Consider the following 26062-nt stretch of genomic DNA (forward strand, 5'->3'; position numbering starts at 1 on the left):
TGGGTCCGTTTTTGTCCAATGTGTGCAGGAGGGTTTCCTGACACAGTATGTAGATAGGCCAATGAGAGGCAAGGCCATATTGGATTTGGTACTGGGTAATGAACCAGGACAGATGTTAGATTTGGAGGTAGGTGAGCACTTTGGTGATAGTGACCACAATTCGATTACGTTTACTTTAGTGATGGAAAGGGGTAGGTATATACCGCAGGGCGAGAGTTATATCTGGGGGAAAGGCAATTATGATGCGATGAGGCAAGACTTAGGATGCATCGAATGGAGAGGAAAACTGCAGGGGATGGGCACAATGGAAATGTGGAGCTTGTTCAAGGAACAGCTACTGCGTGTCCTTTATAAGTATGTACCTGTCAGGCAGGGAGGAAGTGGTCGAGCGAGGGAACCGTGGTTTACTAAAGCAGTCGAAACACTTGTCAAGAGGAAGAAGGAGGCTTATGTAAAGATGAGACATGAAGGTTCAGTTAGGGCGCTCGAGAGTTAAAAGTTAGCTAGGAAGAATCTAAAGAGAGAGCTAAGAAGAGCCAGGAGTGGGCATGAGAAGTCTTTGGCAGGTAGGATCAAGGATAACCCTAAAGCTTTCTATAGATATGTCAGAAATAAAAGAATGACTAGGGTAAGAGTAGGACCAGTCAAGGACAGTAGTGGGAAGTTGTGCTTGGAGTCCGAGGAGATAGGAGAGGTGCTAAATGAATATTTTTCGTCAGTATTCACACAGGAAAAATACAATGTTGTTGAGGAGAATACTGAGATTCAGGCTACTAGACTAGAAGTGCTTGAGGTTCATAAGGAGGAGGTGTCAGGAATTCTGGAAAATGTGAAAATAATAAGTCCCCTGGGCCGGATGGGATTTATCCTAGGATTCTCTGGGATGCTAGGGAGGAGATTTCTGAGCCTTTGGCTTTGATCTTTAAGTCATCTTTGTCTACAAGAATAGTGCCAGAAGACTGGAGGATAGCAAATGTTGTCCCCTTGTTCAGGAAAGGGAGTATGGACAACCCCGGTAACTATAGACCAGTGAGCCTTACGTCTGTTGTGGCAAAGTCTTGGAAAGGTTTATAAGAGATAGGATGTATAATCATCTGGAATGGAATAATTTGATTAGAGATAGTGAACATGGTTTTGTGAAGGGTAGGTCGTGCCTCACAAACCTTATTGAGTTCTTTGAGAAGGTGACCAAACAGGTGGATGAGGGTAAAGCAGTTGATGTGGTGTATATGGATTTCAGTAAAGCGTTTGATAAGGTTCCCCATGGTAGGCTACTGCAGAAAATACGGAGGCATGGGATTCAGGGTGATTTAGCAGTTTGGATCAGGAATTGGCTAGCTGGAAGAAGAAAAAGGGTGGTGATTGATGGGAAATGTTCAGACTGGAGTCCAGTTACTATTGGTGTACCACAAGGATCTGTTTTGGGGCCACTGCTGTTTGTCATTTTTGTAAATGACCTGGAGGAGGGCGTAGAAGGATGAGTGAGTATATTTGCAGATGACACTAAAGTCGGTAGAGTTGTGAACAGTGCGGAAGGATGTTTCAAGTGACAGAGGGACATAGATAAGCTGCAGAGCTGGGCTGACAGGTGGCAAATGGAGTTTAATGCCGAAAAGTGTGAGGTGATTCATTTTGGAAGGAATAACAGGAAGACAGAGTACTGGGCTAATGGTAAGATTCTTGGCAGTGTGGATGAGCAGAGAGATCTCAGTGTTCATGTACATAGATCCGTGAAAGTTGCCACCCAGGTTGAGAGGGTTGTTAAGAAGGCATACGGTGTGTTAGCTTTTATTGGTTGAGGGATTGAGTTTCGGAGCCATGAGGTCATGTTGCAGCTGTACAAAACTCTGGTGTGGCCGCATTTGGAGTATTGCGTGCAATTCTGGTCGCCGCATTATAGGAAGGATGTGGAAGCATTGGAAAGGGTGCAGAGGAGATTTACCAGAATGTTGTCTGGTATGGAGGGAAGATCTTATGAGGGAAGGCTGAGGGACTTGAGGCTGTTTTCATTATGGAGAAGAAGGTTAAGAGGTGATTTAATTGAGGCATACAAGATGATCAAAGGATTAGATAGGGTGGACAGTGAGAGACTTTTTCCTCGGATGGTGATGTCTAGTACGAGGGGACATAGCTTTAAATTGAGGGGAGATAGATATAGGACAGATATAGGTTCTTTGCTCAGAGAGTAGTAACGGCCTGGAATGCCCTGACTGCAACAGTAATGGACTCGCCAACACTAAGGGCATTCAAATGGTCATTGGATAGACATATGGACGATAAGGGAATAGTGTAGATGGGCTTTAGAGTGGTTTCACAGGTCGGCGCAACATCGAGGGCCAAAGGGCCTGTACTGCGCTGTAACGTTCTATGTTCTATGTTCTAAGACGTTAATGGTAAGGATACTTCCTACAGTTGATGCACCAGAAGGATTAACAACTGAAATAATCACTGTAAATTCACTGATTTATAATCTGTTGTAACTACCAGGATCAATCTGTAAATAACTAAACCAAAACACATTCATTTTGAAGAATCCATTGTGCCATAATTTGCTGTGGTGGGGCATCTAACAGCACCTATCTTTACTTAGTATTATCTTTTACAATTACATTTTAAGTTTCCCCTCTGGCTGGTAGCAGGGGAAACAGCACCTGGGACCTGAGTGAACAGGGCAAGTAACTGTGCATTCCCTGAACCAACCCGATTGAAGGATTTAATGCCAAATCAAGTACAGGAATTGAAAGAGAGGGAAATAAAGATTGGATGAAGGGAGGGTAAAAGGGCAAAAAATATTGTTTTTTTAAATTTCAAATTAATCCATTAAAAGCTGAAGGAATGAGACTTCACATTTTTCATATTTTTTCAGTGCCAGTGAGATTGACTGGCAGCATATTAACACTTAGCATGTTGCTAAAGGTCTTTGACTGAAGTGGACAAGTCATCTTTCTGTGCCAAGTTGAGTTTGCATCTATCGCACAAATGCTGCAATTGCCCATCCATTCAATCCATTTCAATGAGGAGGCAGGCATTGAGATGTCATTTTAATTAAGCTAATGCCTGACGGGCGCAGTTTGGACAGCAACTTTTGGATTTCCTTATTTAACCGCAGAGCTGTGCCTGACCACATGAGTAAGGCAGAGTGTCATTAGCTTCATCGTAATTTTAACAGCATATTATGGCCAATTGTTGCACAACTTTATCCATGACAAATACACCTAGAACAAATAAACAGATACACAAGCACACAGACACAGGTATTATTTGTGAGACTATAAGTTACCTCACTGTTGCCGTAATGTCTTTCTCAAGATGTTTGACAAGAAGTTTGGCAATTGCTGTGAAGCTGTTACTCATGCAATATATGTCTTTGCTCTGAGCTCCTAAAATGTTGCCAAATGTGTCAGTGATGTTTTTAATCTCTAGGAGCAGGATATGATGAAAACAGTGTTCCATGTTTGCCAGCTGGGTCACCAGATAAACCAGGCAGCTCCTTGCCTTCTCCTAAGGAAAATCATAGATATGATTTATTATTGGAACAGCTAAGTTACAGCTTTTATAACCAAACAAACATTACCAAAAATCAATCGAAGAAAACAGTGAAGGGCTGGATAAAGTTTTCTGATTTCCATGTATAATTTATTGCAGAGAAATTAAGGTTGACGTATGTAATCCTCCTCGCTGCAGTACATTCAACTCACAGTTTGTGCTGAGCTATTCGACGTCAGCGAAGGCGCCACAATTGTCCTCAACCCTATATGGTTAAGGAGTGGAATAAGGAATCAAGCAGGCTTGATTACACGGCAGCACAGTGGTTAGCACTGTCACTTCACAGCGTCAGGGTCCCAGGTTCGAGTCCTGGCTTGGGTCACTGTCTGTGCGGAGTCTGCACGTTCTCCCTGTGTCTGCGTGGGTTTCCTCCGGGTGCTCCAGTTTCCTCCCACAAGTCCCGAAAGACGTGCTTGTTAGGTGAATTGGACATTCTAAATTCTCCCTCCGTGTACCCGAACAGGCGCCAGAGTGTGGCGACCAGGGGATTTTCACAGTAACTTCATTGCAGTGTTAATGTAAGCCTACTTGTGACACGAATAAAGAGTATTATTACACTATCACCTGGAAGAACATAATGACATTCAATAGGACCAAGATAAATTTAAACAAGGATAAAAGATTGAACTTAATATGTTTACATCGAAGATAACACACCAGAGTTTGAAATAACAAAATAGCTGCACATAATAGTTGAATGCTTTCAGAAAAGGTGAGTTGAAGAAAATATTTTTGTATCATTTCTCAATGCTCATGAAGCAGCTGTTAAGAAAGCCTTTCAGATATTAGAATGCACCTCAATGAAACTGGATAGAGATTGAAATAAACTGCGGTATTTTAGAGTGCGAGGGTTGATAAAATGCAGGAGTTCATGAGATCGAGGGGGTCATTAGATTGCAAGGGTTCTCTCGATTGTGTAAGTTCTGATTATTGTAGGAATGTAGGCAAATCATGGTACCAGGTTTGCTTAAGGGGCAGGGGGAGTATTTCTGCTCCTCCTGAACCACAAGCAGTTTTTTAAAGCACGTGCCTGTTGCTGCCTGAAGGATGTACCTGCTTGACTGGACCTGTGACAGGTGGTGAGGGAACCAACAAGGGGGAAAATCTACCAGTCCTGGTCCTCACCAATCGGCCTGTTGGCAGATGCATCTGTCCATGAAAGGTCAGGTGTGAGTGACCACTGCACAGCCCTTGTGAAAATGAAGTCCTCTATTCACACTGAGCATAACCGCCATGTGTTGTGTGACAAGCTATTGTACTAAATGGGATAGATTCGGAACAGATCTAGCCATTCAAAACCCAGCATCCACGAGGCATCAGGAGAATTATATTCCACCACAATCTTTAACTCTGTAGCCTGCCATATCCCTCACTCTACCATTACCATCAAGCCAAGAGATCACTTCTGGTTCAATGAAGAAGGCGGGAGGGTGTGCCACAAACAGCACCAAGCATGCCGAAAAATGGGGTGTCAACATGGTAAAGCTAAAACACAGGAGCACTTGCATGCCAAACAGCGGAAGCAATATGCGATAGACAGAACTAAGCGATCCCACAACCAATGAATGAGGTCAAAGTTATGCAGTCCTGCCGCATCCAATCATGAAAAATTAAACAATTAACAGGAGGTGGCTCCACAAATATCCCTATCCACAATAATGGGGCAATCCATACCTAGCACAAAAGAAGATGGTTGCAGTAGTTAGAGGTCAGTCATCTCAGACCCAGGGCATCACTTCAGGAAGTTCACAGCCTTCTTCAGCTGCTTCATTAATGACCTTCCCTCCATCATAAAGGTGAGAAGTGGGGATGATCGCTGCTGACTGTAGGTAGCAGGAAAACATTCAGGCTTCGACTGATAGGTGATGTTCACTCCACAAAATTACCATCTCCAAAAAGATAAATTCATATTTCCCCTTGAAATCCAATGACAATATTACCACTGAATCCCCTCTATCCACATCCTGGGGGGTTACCATTGACCAGAAACTGAACTGGACAAGCCATATAAATACTGTGGCTACAAGAGCAGTTCAGAGGCTAGGAATCTTGCAGAGAGTAACTGGCCCCCTGACTCCTCAAAGCCTGTCCACCATCTACAAGGCATAAGTAAGGAGTGTAATCGAATACTCCCCACTTGCCTGGATCAGTGTAGCTCCATCAATACTCAAGAAGCTCAACCAAGGCAAAGAAGCCTGCTTTATAGGTACCCTGACTACTACATTAAACATTCACTTCCTACACTAACAACGCTCCGTAGCGACTTCCGGCGGTGGCTGTGAAGGAGTAGGTCGCACATTTGGTGGCTCCCGCTCAGGTTGGACCTTTGGACCTTTCCCCCCGATTTTCTCCTGGACTTGGTTCGGTAAATTGATGGTGGAGGCAATTGTGAAGTGGATTCCTACATCAGTGCATGGCGAGGCAGACCAGAAGTGCTCGCAAAGGAAGAAATAGGCGAAAAGAGAAGACTTGAGCTGAAGCTGCAGCAGGGGAAAGCATGGCGGACGACCGGAGTCCTGGCTCGTCGACCCAGCGGTCGACTGAGCAGCTGATGCAGTTCATTCAGAGGGCTTTGCCAAGCAGAACCAGGAATGCTTGGACCCGATTAAGGAATCGATTGCGTGGCTGGAACTTAGGCTGGATGCTCAAGACCGGGGAATCCAGAAAGTGGAGAAGGCGCTGGCTGAGCAGGAGGAACATCAAACTGCAGTGGAGTCGGAGGTGGGAATGCTGAGAGACCAGCAAAAAAGGCTCCTGGAGAAGGTGGAGGACCTAGACAATAGGTCCCGCTGGCAGAACTTGAGAATCGTTAGTCTCCCAGAGGGGTCCGAAGGAACGGACGCAGGGGCGTACATAGCGGGCATGTTCGAGACGTTATTGGGGGATGGAATGTTCTCCCGACCCTTGGAGGTGGACAGCGCTCACAGAGCGCTCGCGAGGAAGCCACGTGTGGGGGAACCAAGGGCAATGGTGGTGAGGTTCCACAGGTACTTGGACAAGGAGCGTATTTTACGGTGGGCCAGGCAGTCACGGAGCTGTAAATGGGAGAATAGTATCCTGCGGATCTATCAGTATCTGAGTGTGGAGGTGGCCAGGAGAAGAGCAGGGTTCAACCAGATAAAGTCGACCCTGTTCAAGAAAAAGGTTAGGTTTGGGTTGCTGTATCCGGCCCGTCTTTGGGTCACGTATGAGGAGCAACATTTTTATTTTGAGTCGCCCGAGGAAGCGCTGGACTTTGCTGGAAGGAAAGGGCTGGTGGCAGACTGAGGTCTTTGAACTTTGCTGCAGCACTCACGTTAAAAAAGTTTCTTGTTTTTCAGACGTTATTTGTAATGCCTTCTGTATTGATTTGGGGCTTGTTGCAGAGCTGTGTGAGTTAAAGTTCACATTTGCACTGCTGGGGGGTGGAGGTGTGATTGTTAGATGTTGGATCTTCGGTTTGATCTTTTCTTTGTTTTTCGCAAGGTTTTTTTGGGCAATTGGGTTGGGATTGTTTCTCTTTTGCATATGTGTGTCTGAGCAGAGGGGGGGGGGGCAATAGGTGGGAGAATGTCTGGCACCATGGGCGGGTGGTCACCAAGCTAGCTGGGCGGGCTAGCTCGCGGAAGCGCAGTGGGGGTGAGTAGATGTTATGCTTGTTGAAGGGGTTGGTTTACATAGTGCTGTTGCTAGGTGGGGGAGGGGGGGAAAATGTTCTGATGGGGGAGGGACTTTTGCTGTGGGACAGAAAGGAGGTCGGGCGTGGAGGCTGCCTGGGGGCGGGCCGGCAGATGTGTGGGGTGCGGGTTGGAGACTGGCCCAAGAAAGGTTATGGCCGATCGGTGAAAGGGGGGGGGGGCAATAAGCCCCCCAACCAGGCTGATCACCTGGAACATAAGAGGGCTAAATGGGCCAGTTAAGAGGGCACGCATGTTCGCGCATTTGAGGGGACTGAAGGCGGACGTGGTGATGTTACAGGAGACGCACCTTAGAGTAACTGATCAGATTAGATTAAGGAAGGGATGGGTCGGACAGGTTTTTCACTCGGGGCTGGACTCTAAGACGAGAGGAGTCGCGATCCTGATTAACAAGCGAGTGTCATTCGAGGCGGTGAAGAATAGTTGCGGATGTGGGAGGCCGGTACATTATGGTCAGTGGGAAGCTGGAGGGGTTGCCGGTGGTACTAAGAAATTGTGTATGCGCCAAATTGGGATGATGTGGCGTTTATAAAGAGGATGTTGGGGAAGGTCCCAGACTTGGATTCGCATAAGTTGGTCATGGGGGGAGGGGACTTTAACACAGTCATCGACCCTGGGCTAGACCGGTCAAGCTCAAGGACAGGCAGGGTGCCATCAATGGCAAAAGAGCTAAAGGGGTTTATGGAGCAAATGGGGGGGGGGGGGGGGGGTGGACCCATGGAGATTTGGGCAGCCGTTAGTGAAAGAGTTCTCCTTCTACTCACAAGTGCATAAAGTGTACTCCCGGATTGACTTTTTTATTTTGAACGGGGCTCCACTGACGGGGGTAGTGGACACGGGGTATTCGACGATCACAATCTCAGATCATGCCCCGCACTGGGTTGACCTACAGGTTAGCAAGGAGAGTAGCCAGCACCCACACTGGAGGCTGGACGTGAGACTTTTAGCTGATGAGGTGGTGTGTGGGCAGCTGAGGAAATGTATTCAGAACTACTTGGAAGTTAACGGCACGGGTGAAGTTTCGGTGACGGTGGTCTGGGAGGCATTGAAGGCCGTGGTTAGAGGGGAGCTCATCTCTATACGGGCCCACAGGGAGAAGGCAGTCAGAGCAGAGACGGACCGACTGATAAAGGAGATACTGCAGGTCAACAGGAGATTTGCAGAGACCCCAGAGGCAAGGCTTCTAAGGGAGCGATGGAGCTACAGGCGGAGTTTGGTTTGTTAACTACAGGGAAGGCGGTGGAGCAGCTGAGGAAGGCGAGGGGGGTGATTTATGAATCTGGAGAGAAGGCCAGCAGAATGCTCGCGCAACAGCTTAGAAAAAGGGAGGCAGCCAGGGAGATAGGGAAAGTAAAGGACGGGGCCGGGAACCTGGTCGGAGATTTAGCAGGGGTTAATAAGGTGCTTAAGTTCTACAGCAGGTTGTTGGAGTTGGAGCCCCCAGCTGGGCCGGAGGGGATGAGGCACTTTTTAGGGGGCTGAAGTTCCCGAAGGTGGATGGGGGTGTTGGTAGAAGGACTGGCGGCCCCGATCGGGTTGGAGGAAATAGCAGAGGGTCTGAAGGCCATGCAGTCGGGTAAAGCCCCGGGGCCGGACGGGTACCCAGTGGAGTTTTATAAAAGGTTCTCTGGGATATTCGGGTCGCTGTTGATGAGGACATTCAATGAGGCAAGAGAGCGTGGAGTGCTTCCCCCGATGATGTAACAGGCCACTATCTCATTGATCCTGAAGCGGGCCAAGGACCCGGAGCTATGCGAGTCCTATAGACCGATGTCCCTACTAAAAATTGACGCCAAACTGTTGGCCAAAATCTTGTCCTGTAGGATTGAAGACTGCGTTCTGGACGTGATTGGGGATGACCAGATGGGATTTCTTAAGGGTAGGCAGTTGGCGGCCAACGTAAGAAGGTAGTTTTTGTGAGGGCCACGAAGAATCCAGCACGAGTTTTAAGGATACAAAGTAATAAAGTTTATTTACAATAACATATATATATATATATATATATATATAACAGCAGCAGCAACTTCCCTTGCTGTACACTCCTTCCTGCTGGTTCCAAACTGGCCAGCTTTATTTATACTTGGAGTTTACTAATGGTTTCTCCGCCCCCCTCATTGGGGACGCTCATATTCCCACAGGATTGTGGGATTGTCATTAGTCCCCAGCCAATGGTGAGCAGGCAGGTTATAACAGTAGTTAAATGTGATCATGATGTCCCCAGAGGGTAGGGACGTGGAGGTAGTGGTTGCAATGGACGCAGAGAAGGCATTTGATCGGGTGGAATGGGAATATCTGTGGGAGGTACTGGGGCGGTTTGGATTTGGGCGGGGCTTTATTGACTGGGTCAGGCTGTTGCATCAGGCTCCTGTTGCGAGCATACGGATGAACAGGTCAACATAGGACTATTTCAGGCTCCATCGGGGGATGAGACAGGGATGCCCCCTCGCCCCACTGCTGTTTGCGTTGGCCATAGAGCCGTTGGCAATTGCACTGAGGGCCTCAAGGGGCTGGAAGGGGCTGGTCCGGGGGGGGGGGGGGGGGGGGGAGTGGAACACAGTCTCGTTATATGCAGACGACCTGCTCCTATATGTTTCGGACCCACAAGAAGGGATGGAAGAAATTCTGAGGGCTCTGGGGGAATTTGGTTGGTTTTCGGGTTATAAACTGAATATGGGGAAAAGTGAGATGTTTGTGATCCAGGCCCTGGGGGTAGGAGAAGCAATTGGGGGAGCTGCCGTTAGGGTGGTAGGGGGAAGCTTTCGGTACCTATGCATTCAGGTGGCGCAGGAATGGGAACGGCTACACAAGTTAAATTTGGCCCGATTAGTAGACCAAATGAAGGACGATTTTCGGAGGTGGGACGTGCTCCCGTTGTCACTAGCTGGGAGGGTGCAGCCAGTGAAAATGACGGTCCTCCCGAGATTCCTGTTTGTGTTTCAGTGTCTCCCTATCTTTATTCCGCGGTCCTTCTTTAAACGGGTCAATAAGGTGATCACTGACTTTGGCTGGGCGGGTAAGACCGCGCAAGTAAAAAAGTGGATGCTGGAGCGGAGCTGGGAGGAGGGCGGGCTGGCGCTGCTGAACTTTAGTAATTATTATTGGGCGGCGAATATAGCCATGATTAGGAAGTGGGTGGTGGGGGGAGGGTCGGTGTGGGAGCGAGTGGAGGCGGCATCATGCAAGGGCACCTAGTTTGGGGGCATTGGTAACGGCACCTCTGCGTTCCCGCCGGCACAGTACTCCACCAGCCCCATGGTGGTGGCGGCCCTGAGAGTCTGGGGGCAATGGAGGAGACATGTGGGAGCAGAGGGAGCATCGGTCTGGTCTCCAATCTGCAATAATCACCGGTTTGCCCCGGGGAGGCTGGATGGAGGGTTCCGGAGATGGCAGAGAGCATGGATTGAGAGGATGGAGATATGTTCATAGAGGGGAGCTCTTCTAGCCTGAGAGAGCTGGAGAAGAAATTTGGATTGACGAGAGGAAATGAGTTTAGGTACTGCAGGCGCAGGACTTCCTACGCAGGCAGGTCTGAACCTTCCCGCTCCTACCCCAAGGGGGATACAGGACAGGGTAGTTTCCAGAATGTGGGTGGGAGAAGGGAGGGTTTCTAACATTTACAAGGAACTCATGGGGTCAGAGGAGACGCAGACCAAGGAGTTGACACGCAAGTGGGAAGAGGAGTTAGGAGGAGAGATAGAGGATGGTCTCTGGGCGGACACGTTGAGTAGAGTCAACGCGTCCACATCATGTGCCAGGCTCAGCCTGATACAATTCAAGGTCGTTCACCGGGCCCACATGACAGTGGCTCGGATGAGCAGGTTCTTTGGGGTAGATGATAGGTGCACAAGGTGTGCGGGAGGACCAGCGAACCATGTCCATATGTTCTGGGCATACCTGAAGCTTAGGGGATTCTGGCAGGGGTTCGCGGATGTCATGTCAAAGGTGTTGAAAACCTTTGGGTGGCACCGAATCCAGAGGTGGCGATTTTCGGGGTGTCGGAAGACCCAGGAATCCAAGAGGAGAAAGACACAGACGTTCTAGCCTTTGCTTCCCTGGTAGCCTGGCGACGGATACTATAAGCTTGGAGGGACTCAAAGCCCCCGAAGTCGGAGACCTGGCTATCGGACATGGCTAGCTTTCTCTGTCTGGAGAAAACCAAGTTCGCCTTGAGAGGGTCAATGTTAGGATTCATCCGGAGGTGGCAACCGTTCGTCGACTTCTTTGTGGAAAATTAACTGTCAGCAGAAGGATGGGGGGGGGTCGGGGTTTAGTTTACTTTAGAGTAGGGGGTTAGTAAAGTTGGAACCTCTAAGGGAGGAAGACGGCTTTTGCACTATGTTTATATTTTCATGTACATTGTTTATTCTGTTGTTATAAAACGATAAATACTTCAATAAAATGTTTACATTAAAAAAAACAATGCTCAGTAGCAGCAGTGTGTATCATATACAAGATGCACTCTGGAATTCACTATGGCTCCTTCGACAGGACCTCCCAAACCTGGAATCTCTAACTCCTCGAAGGACGAGGCATCGTCACTTGCCACGGTTGGATTTGCTGGCGCTATTTTTGTTAGAGGACTGCCAGCAATGGAAAAATGCTTCAGGCCTTCTTGGCTACCTCCACAGCTGCCGCCGACCTGCTTGCCCACCTGCGTCCAAGCTGCCTCAGACCTTTCCGTTCAGTGCCTCCAGTCAGACCTGCCATTGGGAGAAGGCCAAGAGGTGAGTGAGGGAGGCATATTCAAGGATTGAGGAGAGAGCTGCTTGTCAGCATGGCAGGACCAAGATCCCAGGTGGTCCCACGGTTCAGTGCCGATTCACTATATGCTCTCCTCTAGGCTATTGGGTAAGGCAGGTTGATCTTTGTCCCCAGAGGCAGAAGGAGTTAACTTGCCTAACCAAGCAAGCCTGGACAGATATCACAGAGGAAGCCAGAAACTGCGATGGTATCCGGTGAACCTTTCTGTAGTGCCACAAATGTGTCAACAGCCCTCTCTGCTCTGAAAGGGTGGGTATGTCAAAACTTGGTTTTCCTAGAGGGCAGAAAGTGGTAAGTGTGAGCGTGCAGGAAGGGTGTTCTCACCATGTTGGTGGTGGGGACGTAAGGCTGCAGCATCTTCTATGAAAAGAATGGATGCAGAGTGGTCCAAAAACGCATAATGCAAGTGCCCACATAGTCATCAGCTAGGGTGACAGTTGCTTGCGCCTAGTGTCTCTTCTTGTGCAGCAACTGACATTCCTTTCTTGTTGTCCCGCAGGCGGAGGGCCCACATTTCAGTGGAAAAGGCCCAGACTGACTGTGAGGTCCCACTTTGAGCCTTTCTGTCATACTTTGATGGGGAGATGCTTGAGCCGACAGGGCAGAATAATAGTTGTTCCATTGTGCACAGTTGAGGCAGAAGTGCATCGCAAGAAGATGAATAACCTCACGAGCGAAGAAATTCTAGGCGAACACGAGTGATGGTGTTCCTCTTCTCCACTGTACATACAGCGGTCAGAGCACAAGTCAATTCTGGAGGAAAGACAAAACCTTTTGATCTTTCTGTTTTCTCTCTCTCATGTCAACCACATGAACAGAGAGCTGCCATCTCCAGGAGACTGTTGTCCACTTCTGAGGAGGAGAAAGATGCAGTGTCACATTATTCCCCTGCACAGGTATATTCACCTCGGTGGGTGTGCATTTGCACTTAGCTTTGGGATCACAACCTGGTGAGTGTGCCACATGTGCACCTGACCAATTGGCGGGGGCTGTGACTGCCAAGGCCACTGACAATAGGAGGGGGCCAGCACCTTCTGAGCCTTCAGAGTCATCAGTAAGGTAGTATAAGCTGGAAGTTCATTGTGCGGTGCATGAAAATCTGATGGAGATACCAGAGGGTATGTGCACCCTTGCTTGGACAGTGGAGGAGCCCATCCAGGTCATGAGTGTTGCACTAACCTTCTCGGCTGCCTTCAGCGTCCGAGGGCTCCTTTCAGGGGACTCGGAGTGGCAAAGCAGCTTCTCAATCCCTCTGCCAGTGGCACCAGTACCTCAAGTAGCCAGAGGTTCCCTGGCAGCTGCCCCTCAGCATATTGGGATCTGCAGGCCTCAGGCCTCAGGTAAAGGAAGGTTGCCAAGTTCATCCCAGTCCAGGAGGCAGCATGGTCAGCAGCCTGTCTTCACCCACTGGCAGCAAAGGGAGAGCACCATATAAAAAATTAGGAATAAGCAATAGATGTATTTGGGCTTCGCAGGTGAATAGATAGTTAAGGCGTTACTGCTTGTGCTATTATGTTTGTATTATTGCAATTTTATTTGTGATCTGTTTGCTCAGCATTTCCATTTCTTTTTGGAGGCCCTCTGGAAATGCAGGAGCACTATGGTTCAATCTAAGGGATGTTTGGAAGGGACCATGGCATTTTTGGTTGTGAATCTATTGACTGTGAAGAAGGACCAGTTGGCACTGGGTGAGGGAAACTGGCCTTGCAACTGTGGTGAATGGCAAAAGTGGAGGATGAAGGTGGATCAATATTTGGCAAGTGTGTGCTGCTAGAGGGGTCATGCAAGACGTGTGCTCATCTGTGCTTCCAGAACCTCTCGTGTTTCTATATAGCGGCCCCTCATGTCTTTTCAGATGCTGTTGATGGTCATTAGCTTCCTTATCATCCTCCTCGCCTGGAGAGCCAGGTAGTACAAAGTGCATCAGACCTCCTCCTACCCTCATCCCCACCATCTGGGAGATCCTTCCCAGGCCAATCGGAAGTGCCCCATTGGAACGATCCGAGGCACCTAAACCTCATCTTCAAGAGACCCGTGGTCTGCTTGATGGTGACTTGGGCCACCGTGTGACTGGTGTTGTACGGCTCTTCTCATGCCACCATAGGGTTCCTCAATGGTGTCAGTAGCCAAGACTCTTTAGGCAGGAATCCATCCTTGAAAGCACGCAGAGAGTTGGAAAGCTGTAGAAGCTGGGAAATGTTTAAGAATGTAGGCTTGCGGTTGTTTCCAGGGTATTGTACGCACACTTGCAGGATCTGCTGGCAGAGGTGTCACACACCAGTTGTACATTGATTAAGTGATATCCCTTCCTGTTAATTAAGATTTCTTTTGGTTCTTGTATTTACTTTCTTGCTCTTGCCACTCATGTATGGGAGCCTTGATAGTCCATCACATCTTACACCTGAGCGAATCCAGTAACGGTACCCAAGTCTCTGGTTCTCTTGGACTAACTTTCCGGATCACCTCAATAGCGTGTATGCATTTGCTGGCCCTCCTGGTGTGCCATGGAATGGGAGATGCTACATGTCTGCAGTGGTTCCATGGAATGAACACGATGCACAGAAATTTATGGCCACAGTGCTTTTCACCAGCATGGACACTGAGTGACCATTAATGCCACTGGGACCAAGGTCGTTTGTCATGATGACACAGATGTGTGATGGTTTCTCGCAAAAGGCGCAGTTTTCAGTGACACTGCCACCCCAACATCTACAGGTTACCCGTTGTCTGTCTGTAGACCATGGCCGCAGGGTACATTATTCTCCACTCTGGCGCCTGCGTATTGTCCCGCCTGCTGCTTCCCCATCCCAAATTGCCCCTGCATGTGACTCCAGTGGCACACTTAAATACCTGCTGGGGCTCTGGCACCATCTCGCCCCGTGTACCCTTCATAAAATTGAAACAGGCACGTAAACTGCCAGTCAATTGAGTCTTTCACCATCTAGTTCATAATTGCCGGCTTTGAAGGAGGGCGTGACATTCGCACTCAACTTGACATCTGCTGCCTGTAAAGTACAGACCCTGCGTTATGACATTGGAGGTCTGTTCTGAGCTACCACCACCCCCCAGCCCTCCGCCCCCCCCTCCCCAAGACCATGCCCCGTCCATGATTGCTTCCAAGACCATTCCCTGTGGAACTGTAAAATCTCAGCCACACAGGGGATTGAGCGCATAATTTTTTGAGGAGGACTTGATGATAGTAGTTTGGAAATCAAAAGAGGTAATGCTCAAAGGAGATGAGAGCCATTTCCAGTGTCAGCTAGGATGGGAGTCAGGAAGGGATGGTGGGTGACAAGCGGTTCAGTGGAAATGAAGCTAAGGGAGCAGGACAAATGTTTCAAGGTACAATAACCTCAGAGAAGGAATGGGGAGGGAAATAGGGGAGACACACAAATCTGGGGCTAGGATAGGTAGGATCCTTGGGGGAAGTTGGCTTGGAGGGTGAGCCAGGATAAAGAGGGGAAGCAGTAGGGGCAACTGAATCAATCGTCGCAATTTTACTGAAAAAGAAGTCCTGACTTACTTCACACATGTTAGAGGGGAGGTTTGAGGGTGCTTAGGAGGGAGATTTATGGAGGTGTTTGCTGGTGGATTAAAAACTGCTCCTCGAATTTGTCTCTTGCTGATGAAAAGTCATTGATTTGAAATATGAACTTTGTTTCTCTCACCACAGATTCAGCCAGGCCTGTTGACTATTCTCAGTTTTTTTTAAATTTCAGATTTCCAGCATCTGCAGAATTTGGCTTTTGAACAATCCTGTGGGTTGGAGTGTGAAGCCATTGGGGTCAGGGGAATGCCAAGTTGGACTGGCAGTATATATTGGAGGGAATGGGTCATGAGACTATTCTTGGGATGTGGAATGAGATGGGAGAGCACCGAGATGGAATGGAGCTGTGCTTGAGGCACTTCTAGCAGAGAGGTAGAAATGCTCAAAGGTGAGCACAAAGGCTGGAATAATTCAAGAGGTTGGGTGACAGAAGAACTGAGGACAATGCAAAATCAGAGACGGATTTGGCAACATTGGGTCGGGGGTGAGGATGCTGCAATGACAGGGGATGCTTTACAGAGGTTGGAGTGCTGAGCCAGTGGAAATGGCTTAAGCCTGTGTCATGCGAGAGTGCCTTTAAGAACTGGATGTTTAAGCAATGTACCTTTAAGAAAACAGTGACGTCATAAAGTGGGTGGAGCTCAGCTCAGTTCAGCCATTTTGCAGTCTGTGTTTTGCAGGTTTTTAGTTTCAGTTTAAAAGCAGTGTCTGTGTGTTTCCAGAGAGCCGCAAGTTTTGCAGTTTGGTTTTGCTGAGAGCAGCTAAAAAGTGCCTGGCTGGTTTTGCTGAGAGCAGTTTAAAAAGAGCTGGCGCGTGTCTGTGTTTTGCAGGGAGCTGTGATGTCTACCATAAAAGACCATCTCTGGATCATTTGGGTGATTTAAACTCATAATAGTAAAACCTTTAACCTGATGTGATACTGTTTAAAGGTATGAAGTCTCTTGGAAGTTTGAAGGAACATTTTAAGGAATTATTTACAGTTGCAATATTTTCTGAGTTATCTTTGAAGTGAGGGGTTTTAAGAGATCCAATGTTTATTTAAGATGTTAAGTTGAGTTCATGGAATAAACAGTGTTTTGTGTTTACAAACCCACATGTCCATAATTGTAATACTACACCTCGGGAAAAAGCCGCGTGCTCGGAAAAGCAACAAATCCATTAAAGGGAGAGGTTCGTTGAACTCCATGATACATTTTGGGGTTCTGAAAACCCCCCGCCCATAACAATTGGGGGCTCAAGGGGGATAAAAGTCTATCTATTGGATTGCCTTTCCGGTGTGATATTTTAGTTTAAGTGGGGAGAGTGTTGTGAACAATGGCTCTTTCTGAGGCTCAGAAGTTTTTTGGGGGTGGAGAATGTCACATGTAGTACTTTACGGGCAGAAACGAAACGCAGACTGTTAAATTTGGCAAAAACATTGCAGTTAACCTTACCTGAAAAGATGAGGTAATTATGGCGATGATTAAGCATTTAAAGTTGCCTAAGATAGAGTTTGACTCATTGGAAATGGCAGAAACTCAGTTGCAAATTTAACAAATGGAACATCAGAAAGAATTAAAGCGGCTGGAATACGAGAGTGAGAGAGAGAAAAGAGAAAGAGAGATGGGAAAAAAGAGAGAGAGAGAGGAAAAAGAAAAGGAGAGAGAAGAAAGGAGAAAAGAAAGAATAGCCCTAGCAGAACAAAAAGATAAAGCGAGGGAGTTTGAACTTCAGAAAATGGCCATGAAATATGACAATCAGTTAAAATTGGCAGACGTAAAGGGAAATGTACAGTTGGATGTGATAGTGATGAGAATAGTGAGAAAGAGCGTCATAGTTGAAGGCTTGGTGGGAATCTATTTAAATATGTCCAAGCATTGCCAAGGTTTGACGAGAAGGAAGTGGAAGCCTTTTTCATTTCATTTGAGAAGGTAGCTAAACAAATGAAATGGCCACAGGACATGTGGGTGTTACTAATTCAAACAAAGCTGGTAGGTAAAGCGAGTGAAGTGTTTGCATCACTACCGGAGGAGTTATCTGGAACATATGAGGAGGTGAAGAAATCCATCTTAAGTGCATATGAGATAGTGCCTGAAGCTTACAGACAAAGGTTTAGAAATTTAAGGAAAGAATTTGGTCAAACACACATGGAGTTTGAAAGTCTCAAACAGAGTAATTTTGATAGGTGGATAAGGGCTTTGAAAATAGACCAAACGTATGAAGCTCTCAGAGAAATTATAATTTTGGAGGAGTTTAAAAATTCAATTCCTGATGTAGTGAGAACTCATGTGGAAGAACAGAGGGTTAAAACTGCGAGATTAGCAGCGGAAATGGCAGATGGTTATGAATTAGTTCATAAATCAAAGATTGGTTTCCGACATCAGTTTCAGCCGGTGAGGGATAGAAACTGGGGACATGAGAAATACTCAAGTGGTAAAGGTAAAGGTGATCTGATGGGAGATAATAAGGAGAGTGTACCTCAGATTAAAAAAGAAATCCAGGAGGGTGGAAAAGAAATGAAAAGTTTCAGATGTTTTCACTGTAATAAACTAGGCCATGTAAAGTCACAGTGTTGGTGGTTGAAGAAAAGCACTGGGAAGGCTGATGTGGTAAAACAGGATAAGACAGTGGGGTTTGTTAGAGTGGTGAAGGAAAGCCCAAGGGAAGTGAAGGAGGTGCAAACGATTGTACAGCCTGTTCAAGAAGTAATTGTTAAGAAGGTGCTAGATGTCTTTAAAGAATTTACTTGTGTGGGTAAAGTTTACTCATGTGCATCAGGAGGAGCAGGTAAAGAAGTCACAATTTTAAGAGATACAGGGGCTAGTCAATCTTTAATGATAAGAGATGAGGAATTATGTAGTTTGGGAAGAATGTTGCCAGAAAAGGTGGTAATATGTGGAATTCAGGGTGAGAGGAGTAGCGTTCCATTATATAAGATAAGATTGGAAAGTCCAGTGCAGAGTGGTGAAGTGGTTGTAGGAGTAATAGATAAACTATCTTGTCCAGGAATACAGTTTATCTTGGGTAATGATATAGCTGGCTCGCAGGTGGGAGTGATGCCTACTGTGGTTGATAAGCCAGTGGAAAATCAGACAACTGAATTGTTGAAGGACGAATACCCTGGGATTTTTCCGGATTGTGTTAGTAACAAGGTCACAAAGTCACAGGTTAAGACAAGAGGAGAAATCAAAGAGTGAAGATGAAGTTGAAGTACAATTATCAGCAACGGTTTTTGATCAGATGGTTGAAAATGAACAAGAACAGATGGAGGATGAGGCGGATATTTTTAGTTCAGGAAAATTGACGGAGTTACAACAGAAAGATATAGAAATAAAACGGATATATCAGAAAGCATATACGGAAGAGGAATCTGAGAGTATACCAGAGTGTTATTACCATAAAAATGATGTCTTGATGAGAAAATGGAGACCTGTACATATGCAGGCGGATGAAAAGTGGGCAGAAGTTCATCAAGTAGTATTGCAGGTAGGGTATAGAAAGGAGGTGTTGCGAGTTGCACATGAGGTACCAGTGGGAGGTCATTTGGGAATAAGGAAAACGCAAGCTAAAATCCAGAAACATTTTTATTGGCCTGGACTACATAAAGATGTAGTTAAATTCTGTCAATCATGTCACACATGTCAAGTGATAGGGAAACCTCAAGCAGTGATAAAACCAGCGCCCCTAATACCCATTCCAGCATTTGAGGAACCTTTTACAAGGGTCCTAATCAATTGTGTAGGACCGCTTTCTAAAACAAAAAGTGGGAATCAATATCTTTTGACTATAATGGATGTGTCTTCTAGGTTTCCAGTGGCCTTTCCTGTCCGTAATATTACAGCTAAAAGGATTGTGGAGGAGTTACTTAAATTCTTTACTAGATATGGACTACCCACAGAAATTCAATCGGATCAAGGAACAAATTTTACTTCAAAGTTATTCAAAGACTTTATGGATAACGTAGGAATAAAACAATTTAAATCAACTGCGTACCATCCAGAATCGCAGGGAGGGTTAGAAAAGTGGCATCAGACATTAAAGACAATGTTGAGGGCGTATTGTCAAGATTATCCAGAGGATTGGGATAAAGGAATCCCATTCGTATTGTTTGCAATTAGGGATGCACCTAATGAGTCTATCAAATTTAGCTCTTTTGAACTAATTTTTGGTCATGAGGTAAGAGGACCACTTAAATTGAATAAGGAAAAATTGGTGGGTGAGAAATCGGAAATTACACTATTGGATTACGTGTCAAATTTTAGGGAACGATTAAATAGAGCAGGTGAATTGGCTAGACAACATTTGAAAGTGGCACAAAATGTGATGAAACGGGTAGCGGACAAGAAATCCAAAGTTCGTAATTTTGCCAGTGGGGATAAAGTTTTAGTGTTGTTACCAGTGGTAGGGGAGCCTTTAAAAGCAAGGTTTTTTGGACCGTATCAGATTGAAAGGAAATTAAGTGAGGTGAATTATGTGGTAAAAACACCAGATAGAAGGAAGACTCGCCGAGTGTGTCATGTGAATATGCTTAAAAGGTACTTTGAAAGGGAAGGAGAGAAAAAGGAGGTTTTAATAATTCTAACTCAAAGTGATGAACCAAACCCAGATGACTGTGAATTTGACATACCTCAAATTAAATTGGAAAATGAGGATGTTCTTAAAAATTGGGATGAATTGTTAAATTACCTTCCAGAGGAAAAACAAACTGACCTGAAAGAGTTATTGATATCACATGGGCAAGTTTGTAGAGATAAATTGGGACGTACTAAAATGGCTATACATGATGTAGATGTGGGAAATGTTGTTCCGATCAAACAACATCCATATAGACTTAACCCTTTAAAATTGGCACAGGTTAACAGAGAGATTGATAGTATGCTGAAGAATGGCATAATTGAAGTGGGTTGCAGCCAATGGAGCTCACCCATAGTGATGGCACCTAAACCAGATGGTACCCAACGGTTGTGTGTGGACTATCAAAAGTTGAATGCAGTTACAAGAACGGACTCTTATCCTATCCCACGTTTGGAGGATTGCATGGAGAAAGTGGGACAATCTGCTTTTATTTCCAACTTCAAGACATGGAAAGAACATTTAAAACATCGTATGTAGTTCTTCGATCGACTTCAGGAGGCGGGTTTGGTGATGAACCTAGCGGAAAGTGAATTTGGAGAAGCCCAAATCACTTTCCTTGAGAAGTTTCCGATACCCTCAAGACGAAGGGAGGCAATGCAATCTCTTAACATGAATGAATTTGATCGAACAGTTGTACAAAAGCTTTGTGGCGTGATTACTCCACTGATGGACTTGCTAAAGGAACCTAAAAAATTTCAATGGACATCGGACTTTCAACAGACATTTGACTGCCTGAAAGCTGTGATCACCAATGTTCCTGTATTGGAGAATTGCAAGGGGCTCTGTGGTCAGATTGAACTAAATTATCTGATTCTGAAGAGAAATGCCGAGGAGTAGAGGAATGGATGGATCGTGCAGAGACTTTGTTCAAAGAGGCTGTTAATTGAGAAGGATTTTGGTTGGAGGAAGAAGAACAAAGGAAAATGGACTATATTACTTTACCTGTTTGCATGTGTTGTTTTCTTTAATTGAAAATGTATATTTACTGTGTGCATTTCTTAGTGGATGGTGCAAAAGTAAAAAATGAAACCATCTTGAAGTTGATGGTTTATTTATTTTTTCTTGGGGGGGGGGTGGAGGTGTCATGCAAGAGTACCTTTAAGAACTGGATGTTTAAGCAATGTACCTTTAAGAAAACTGTGACGTCATGGAGTGGGTGGAACTCAGCTCAGTTCAGCCATTTTGCAGTCTGTGTTTTGCAGGTTTTTAGTTTCAGTTTAAAAGCAGTGTCTGTGTGTTTCCAGAGACTGCAAGTTTTGCAGTTTGGTTTTGCTGAGAGCAGCTAAAAAGTGTCTGGCTGCTTTTGCTGAGAGCAGTTTAAAAAGAGCTGGGGTGTGTCTGTGTTTTGCAGGGAGCTGTGATGTCTACCATAAAAGACCATCTCTGGATCATTTGGGTGATTTAAACTCATAATAGTAAAACCTTCAACCTGATGTGATACTTTTTAAAGGTGTTAAGACTCTTGGAAGTTTGAAGGAACATTTTAAGGAATTATTTACTGTTGCAATATTTTCTGAGTTATCTTTGAAGTGAGGGGTTTTAAGAGATCCAATGTTTATTTAAGATGTTAAGTTGAGTTCATGGAATAAACAGTGTTTTGTGTTTACAAACCCACAAGTCCATAATTGTAATCCCACACCTCGGGAAAAAGCCGTGTGCTGGGTAAAGCAACAAATCCATTAAAGGGAGAGGTTGGTTGAACTCCATGATACATTTTGGGGTTCTGACGAGCCTCGCCCATAACACCTGGGAGGATCACTTGGAGTGTTGTGTGAAAACACTGGGATAATTTTACTGAAGGAGGGTTGGTCTGTGGGACCACTGAAGGGGCAGCATGGAGAACTAAGAGATGATGGGAACTGGAAGCACTGAGGAAATCTTGGGTTGCCGGGTATATCATATATCCCAATTTATATTTGGGGTTGACTGAATCCCAACTACAAATAAAATCACCGAATCCCTCAACAAGGCACTACATGCTTCATACATTAGCTCAAAATGAAGGTGGAAAGCAGCACAAACAGATAGAAATTTAAGTGGTTGCCTGTACACCTTCATTCCAAAGCAGCAATGTACATTCTTGTTGAGTACTTGCTATGTTTACGTTTATACAAATCACCATCTGGAAGTTGCACATGAACTCACATCCTAAGAGTAACTGAACCCTTAACCTACTTGATCACAGGTCTGAAAAATGTAGAGAAGCATAAATATGTAGCACAAAATAGCAGATGCATCAAGAATTGCATAGTTTTAATTGGAAAATGTACAGTTTTTCCGAATGAATTCAGCATTTTTAAAAAATCTAAGAATGAATTTAAACAGCTGAGGAGTTTCTGCTGTGTATCAATGCCATAATTACGCTGGAACTCAAGTTAGGGTAAGGTGCGACTCTGGAGAGAAGATAGTGAGAAGTATATTTTGGAGGAAATGGTTTATTGCAGTTCTTAGGTGTCATATCACATTAGTGTAACTTCAGTCCAGTATTAAACTAGCTTTCAAAATGCATAGCTGGGTCCCTTGGACTCTCTAAATGTTTAGACCTAACTGGAGTTAAATGTTCAGACCTAACTGGAGTTGATTGAAGTGTTGACAGTGTGGATGTTCCCACTTGGCACTCTGAACATTTCAGAAACATCAAAATGCAAGCACAGATATAGGAAGACATTTGATTCACTGAACTCATTTTTTCACAGAAAAATGCAGTCCCCGCTGTTCAAGTGTTCAAATGCCTCTTAAATAATGCCAGGGATTTTACCTCCTTTACCCTACTCCAGAGACCATTCCAGTCATTAATCATTCTTTGCACTAGGAAATCTTCCACTGCATCAGTTCTGAATTTGCATTTTACTAGTTTGTATTTATAACCCCTTGCCCTGCAGTCTTGGGATTATTTTGGAATGGTTTCCACATGATTTACCCCACTGTCACAAGCACATATATGGTGATTCCTTAAAGTGGGCAATGAGCTTAAAATTTGTGTATATATGTGTGTATGTATGCAGCTCCCCTTTTAATGTGAGTGGTTCAATTTAAATATAACCCAGCATACCATCTTTAGTTTTAAACAAGATAAAGGTTAGTTTCTTACAAAGATGACTGTTGAGAGTTGCCTGGGTAAGTGTCAGGAAAACAAAGGTATTTTCAGGGATTTATATTTGCATTGGTAAATGTTAGAAATAAGGGGCATCATTCTCCGACCCCCCCGCCGGGTCGGAGAATGGCCGTTGGCCGCCGTGAATCCCGCCCCCGCCCCCGCCGAAGTCTCCGGTACCGGAGATTGGGCAGGGGCGGGAATCGGGCCGCGCCGGTTGGCGGGACCCCCCGCTGGATTCTCCGGCCAGGATGGGCCGAAGTCCCGCCCAGGAATTGCCTGTCCCGCCGACGTAAATCAAACCTGGTATTTACCGGCGGGACCAGGCGGCGTGGGCGGGCTCCGGGGTCCTGGGGGGGGGGGCGCGGAGCGATCTGACTCCGGGGGGTGCCCCCACGATGGCCTGGCCTGCGATCGGGGCCCACCGATCCGCGGGCGGGCCTGTGCCGTGGGGGCACTCTTTCCCTTCCGCCTCCGCTACGGCCTCCACCATGGCGGAGGCGGAAGAGACTCTCCCCACTGCGCATGCGCGGGAAACTGACAGCGGCCGCTGACGCTCCCGCACATGCGCCGGGAAACTGACAGCGGCCGCTGACGCTCCCGCGCATGCGCCGCATTTCCGCGCCAGCTGGCGGGGCAACAAACGCCATTTCCGCCAGCTGGCGGGGCGGAAATCCCTCCGGCGTTGGCCTAGCCCCTCAATGTTGGGGCTCGGCCGCCAAAGATGCGTAGCATTCCGCACCTTTGGGCCGGCGCGATGCCCGTCTGATTGGCGCCGTCTTTGGCGCCAGTCGGCGGACATCCCGCCGTTGGGGGAGAATTTCGCCCAAGGTATAGTTTTAAATGGGTTTAGCTTAATGTTTCTGTGTAAGGAAGGGTAAACCTATAGTTAGATTTGTGCTAAACAAAGATGTTTGTACGTTTTGGGTTTCAGTTACAACTGTGCTTCTGTTGTGCTTGGAGAGGGTTAGTTGGTGAGAACAGTAAACAAGTTTGCAGAAGCATAAAGTTGTTGCTTAACAACCAGGGTGTCCTTTAATAAAGTAGGAAGGCCTTTTGAGTTTAGTTTTTAGCTGTCGATATTGCAGTTGAAGATAGGAAGCCGAGCAGAAAAGCTGGACAGGACAAGGGGGCTGCAATAAGGCAGACTTCTCAAAGAACCAGATAAAGTCCCGACATAAAGTCCAGGGAATTGGGACATAAAGAATGGGGTGAATTCTCCAGCGGTGGGATTCTCTGTTCCACCAGCAGTGCACCCCCACCCACGGGTTTCCCAGTGGCTTGGGGGTGCCTACAATGGGAAATCCCATTGGTCAGTGGCGGGACTGGAGAATCCTGCTGCCAGCGACGATGTGCCGCTGGGAAACACATGGCTGGGAGGCGGAGAATTCACTCCAATGTCTTCGGAAGGCTGAAGTTAAGGGAACAGAAACCAAAATGTTGGTCTTCCGGTTGCGGCGATGCCCAGCTAAGCCGCACGTTTCGGCGGCTCCAGCTCCAACGGACCTTCGGGCTCTTTTAAGAGCCCCAACGGGAAATTTTTGGGCGACGAAACCCGGTGTGGGGTGAGTGAATAGGGAGTCCCCCCCCCCAACGAAAGAGGACAATATCGGCGGCGGCGGCTGCAACGCGAGGAATCTTCGACGAAAGGGACAGAAAGGGAGAAGACACAAGATGGGGGTGGCGGAGAAAGCCCAGGCGACATGGGGGCCCGAGCAAGACGAATTCCTGAGACGGTGTGTGGAGCTACTAAAGAGGGAGGTGCTGACCCCGATGCTACAGGCAATTGAGGGTCTCAAGGAGGCACAAAGGACCCAGGAGACAGAGCTCCGCATGGTGGAGCAGAAGGTGACGGATAATGAGGACGAGATCCTGGGCCTGGCGGTCAAAACACAGACGCACGAGGCACTCCATAAAAAGTGCATTGAAAGGATTGAGGCCCTAGAAAACAGAGCGCGAAGGAAGAACCTTCGGATACTGGGTCTCCCTGAGGGAGTGGAAGGAGCGGACTGTGGAGCTTATGTAAGTACGATGCTAAGCTCATTGATGGGAGCTGAGGCCCCTACGGGCCCCTTGGAGGTGGAGTGGGCACATCGGATCCCGGCGAGAAGACCAAAAGCGGGAGAACCACCCAGGGCGACAATCGTGCGACTTCACCGCCTTAAAGATAGAGAAGAGGTCCTGAGATGGGCTAAAAAGGTGCGGAGTAGCAGATGGGAGAATGCAGTGGTATGGGTGTACCAGGATTGGAGTGTGGAGGTGGCGAGAAGGAGGGCGAGTTTTAACCGAGCCAAGGAGGTGTTTCACAAAAAGGTGAAGTTCGGGATGCTGCAGCCGGTACGACTATGGGTTACGTACCAGGAGAGACACCATTATTTCGATACGGTGGAAGAAGCATGGACCTTTATTAAAGAGGAGAAATTGGATCGGAACTGAGGGACTGATACTGTAGGGATTGTTATTGTTATGGTTGATGTAAATAGAGAAGTAAATTGGGATGGGGGGAGACACTAGGAAATGTGGGCGCCGGTGAGGGGGGAAAGAAGGGACATAGGCGGAGAATGAGGAATGGGAGGGGGAGAGGAAAGGGAGCTGCGCCACAAGAGACGGGTCAGATAAAGGGATGTTCCCGCGCCAGAAAGATTATGGCTGGAAGACAGGCGCAAGGCGGATGGGAGTTCCCCACACGGGGGAGGTCAAGGAGTGAGCAGGAGTAGCCGGGGTCAGTTGAAGTCAGCTGACTTGCAGAAGTAATATGGGGGAGGAATCACGCTAGAAAGGGATCTAGCGGGGGGGGGGGGGGGGGGGGAAGGCGGGGGGGGG

General features: G+C 46.8%; 1 protein-coding gene across 6 annotated transcripts in view; it reads right to left on the bottom strand.

The window, feature by feature from the left end:
* veph1 (ventricular zone expressed PH domain-containing 1) overlaps positions 1-26062 on the bottom strand; it is a 403802-nt gene that overhangs the window by 182079 nt on the left and 195661 nt on the right. For all 6 annotated transcript variants that reach the window (XM_072474424.1, XM_072474420.1, XM_072474419.1 and 3 more), the window contains one exon: positions 3281-3501. In XM_072474424.1, coding sequence (XP_072330525.1) covers positions 3281-3501 — 221 coding nt within the window. The remainder of the gene's footprint in view (positions 1-3280; positions 3502-26062) is intronic.

The sequence above is a fragment of the Scyliorhinus torazame genome, chromosome 14 (genome assembly GCF_047496885.1).
Source record: "Scyliorhinus torazame isolate Kashiwa2021f chromosome 14, sScyTor2.1, whole genome shotgun sequence".
In the NCBI taxonomy this organism is placed as follows: Eukaryota; Metazoa; Chordata; class Chondrichthyes; order Carcharhiniformes; family Scyliorhinidae; genus Scyliorhinus; species Scyliorhinus torazame.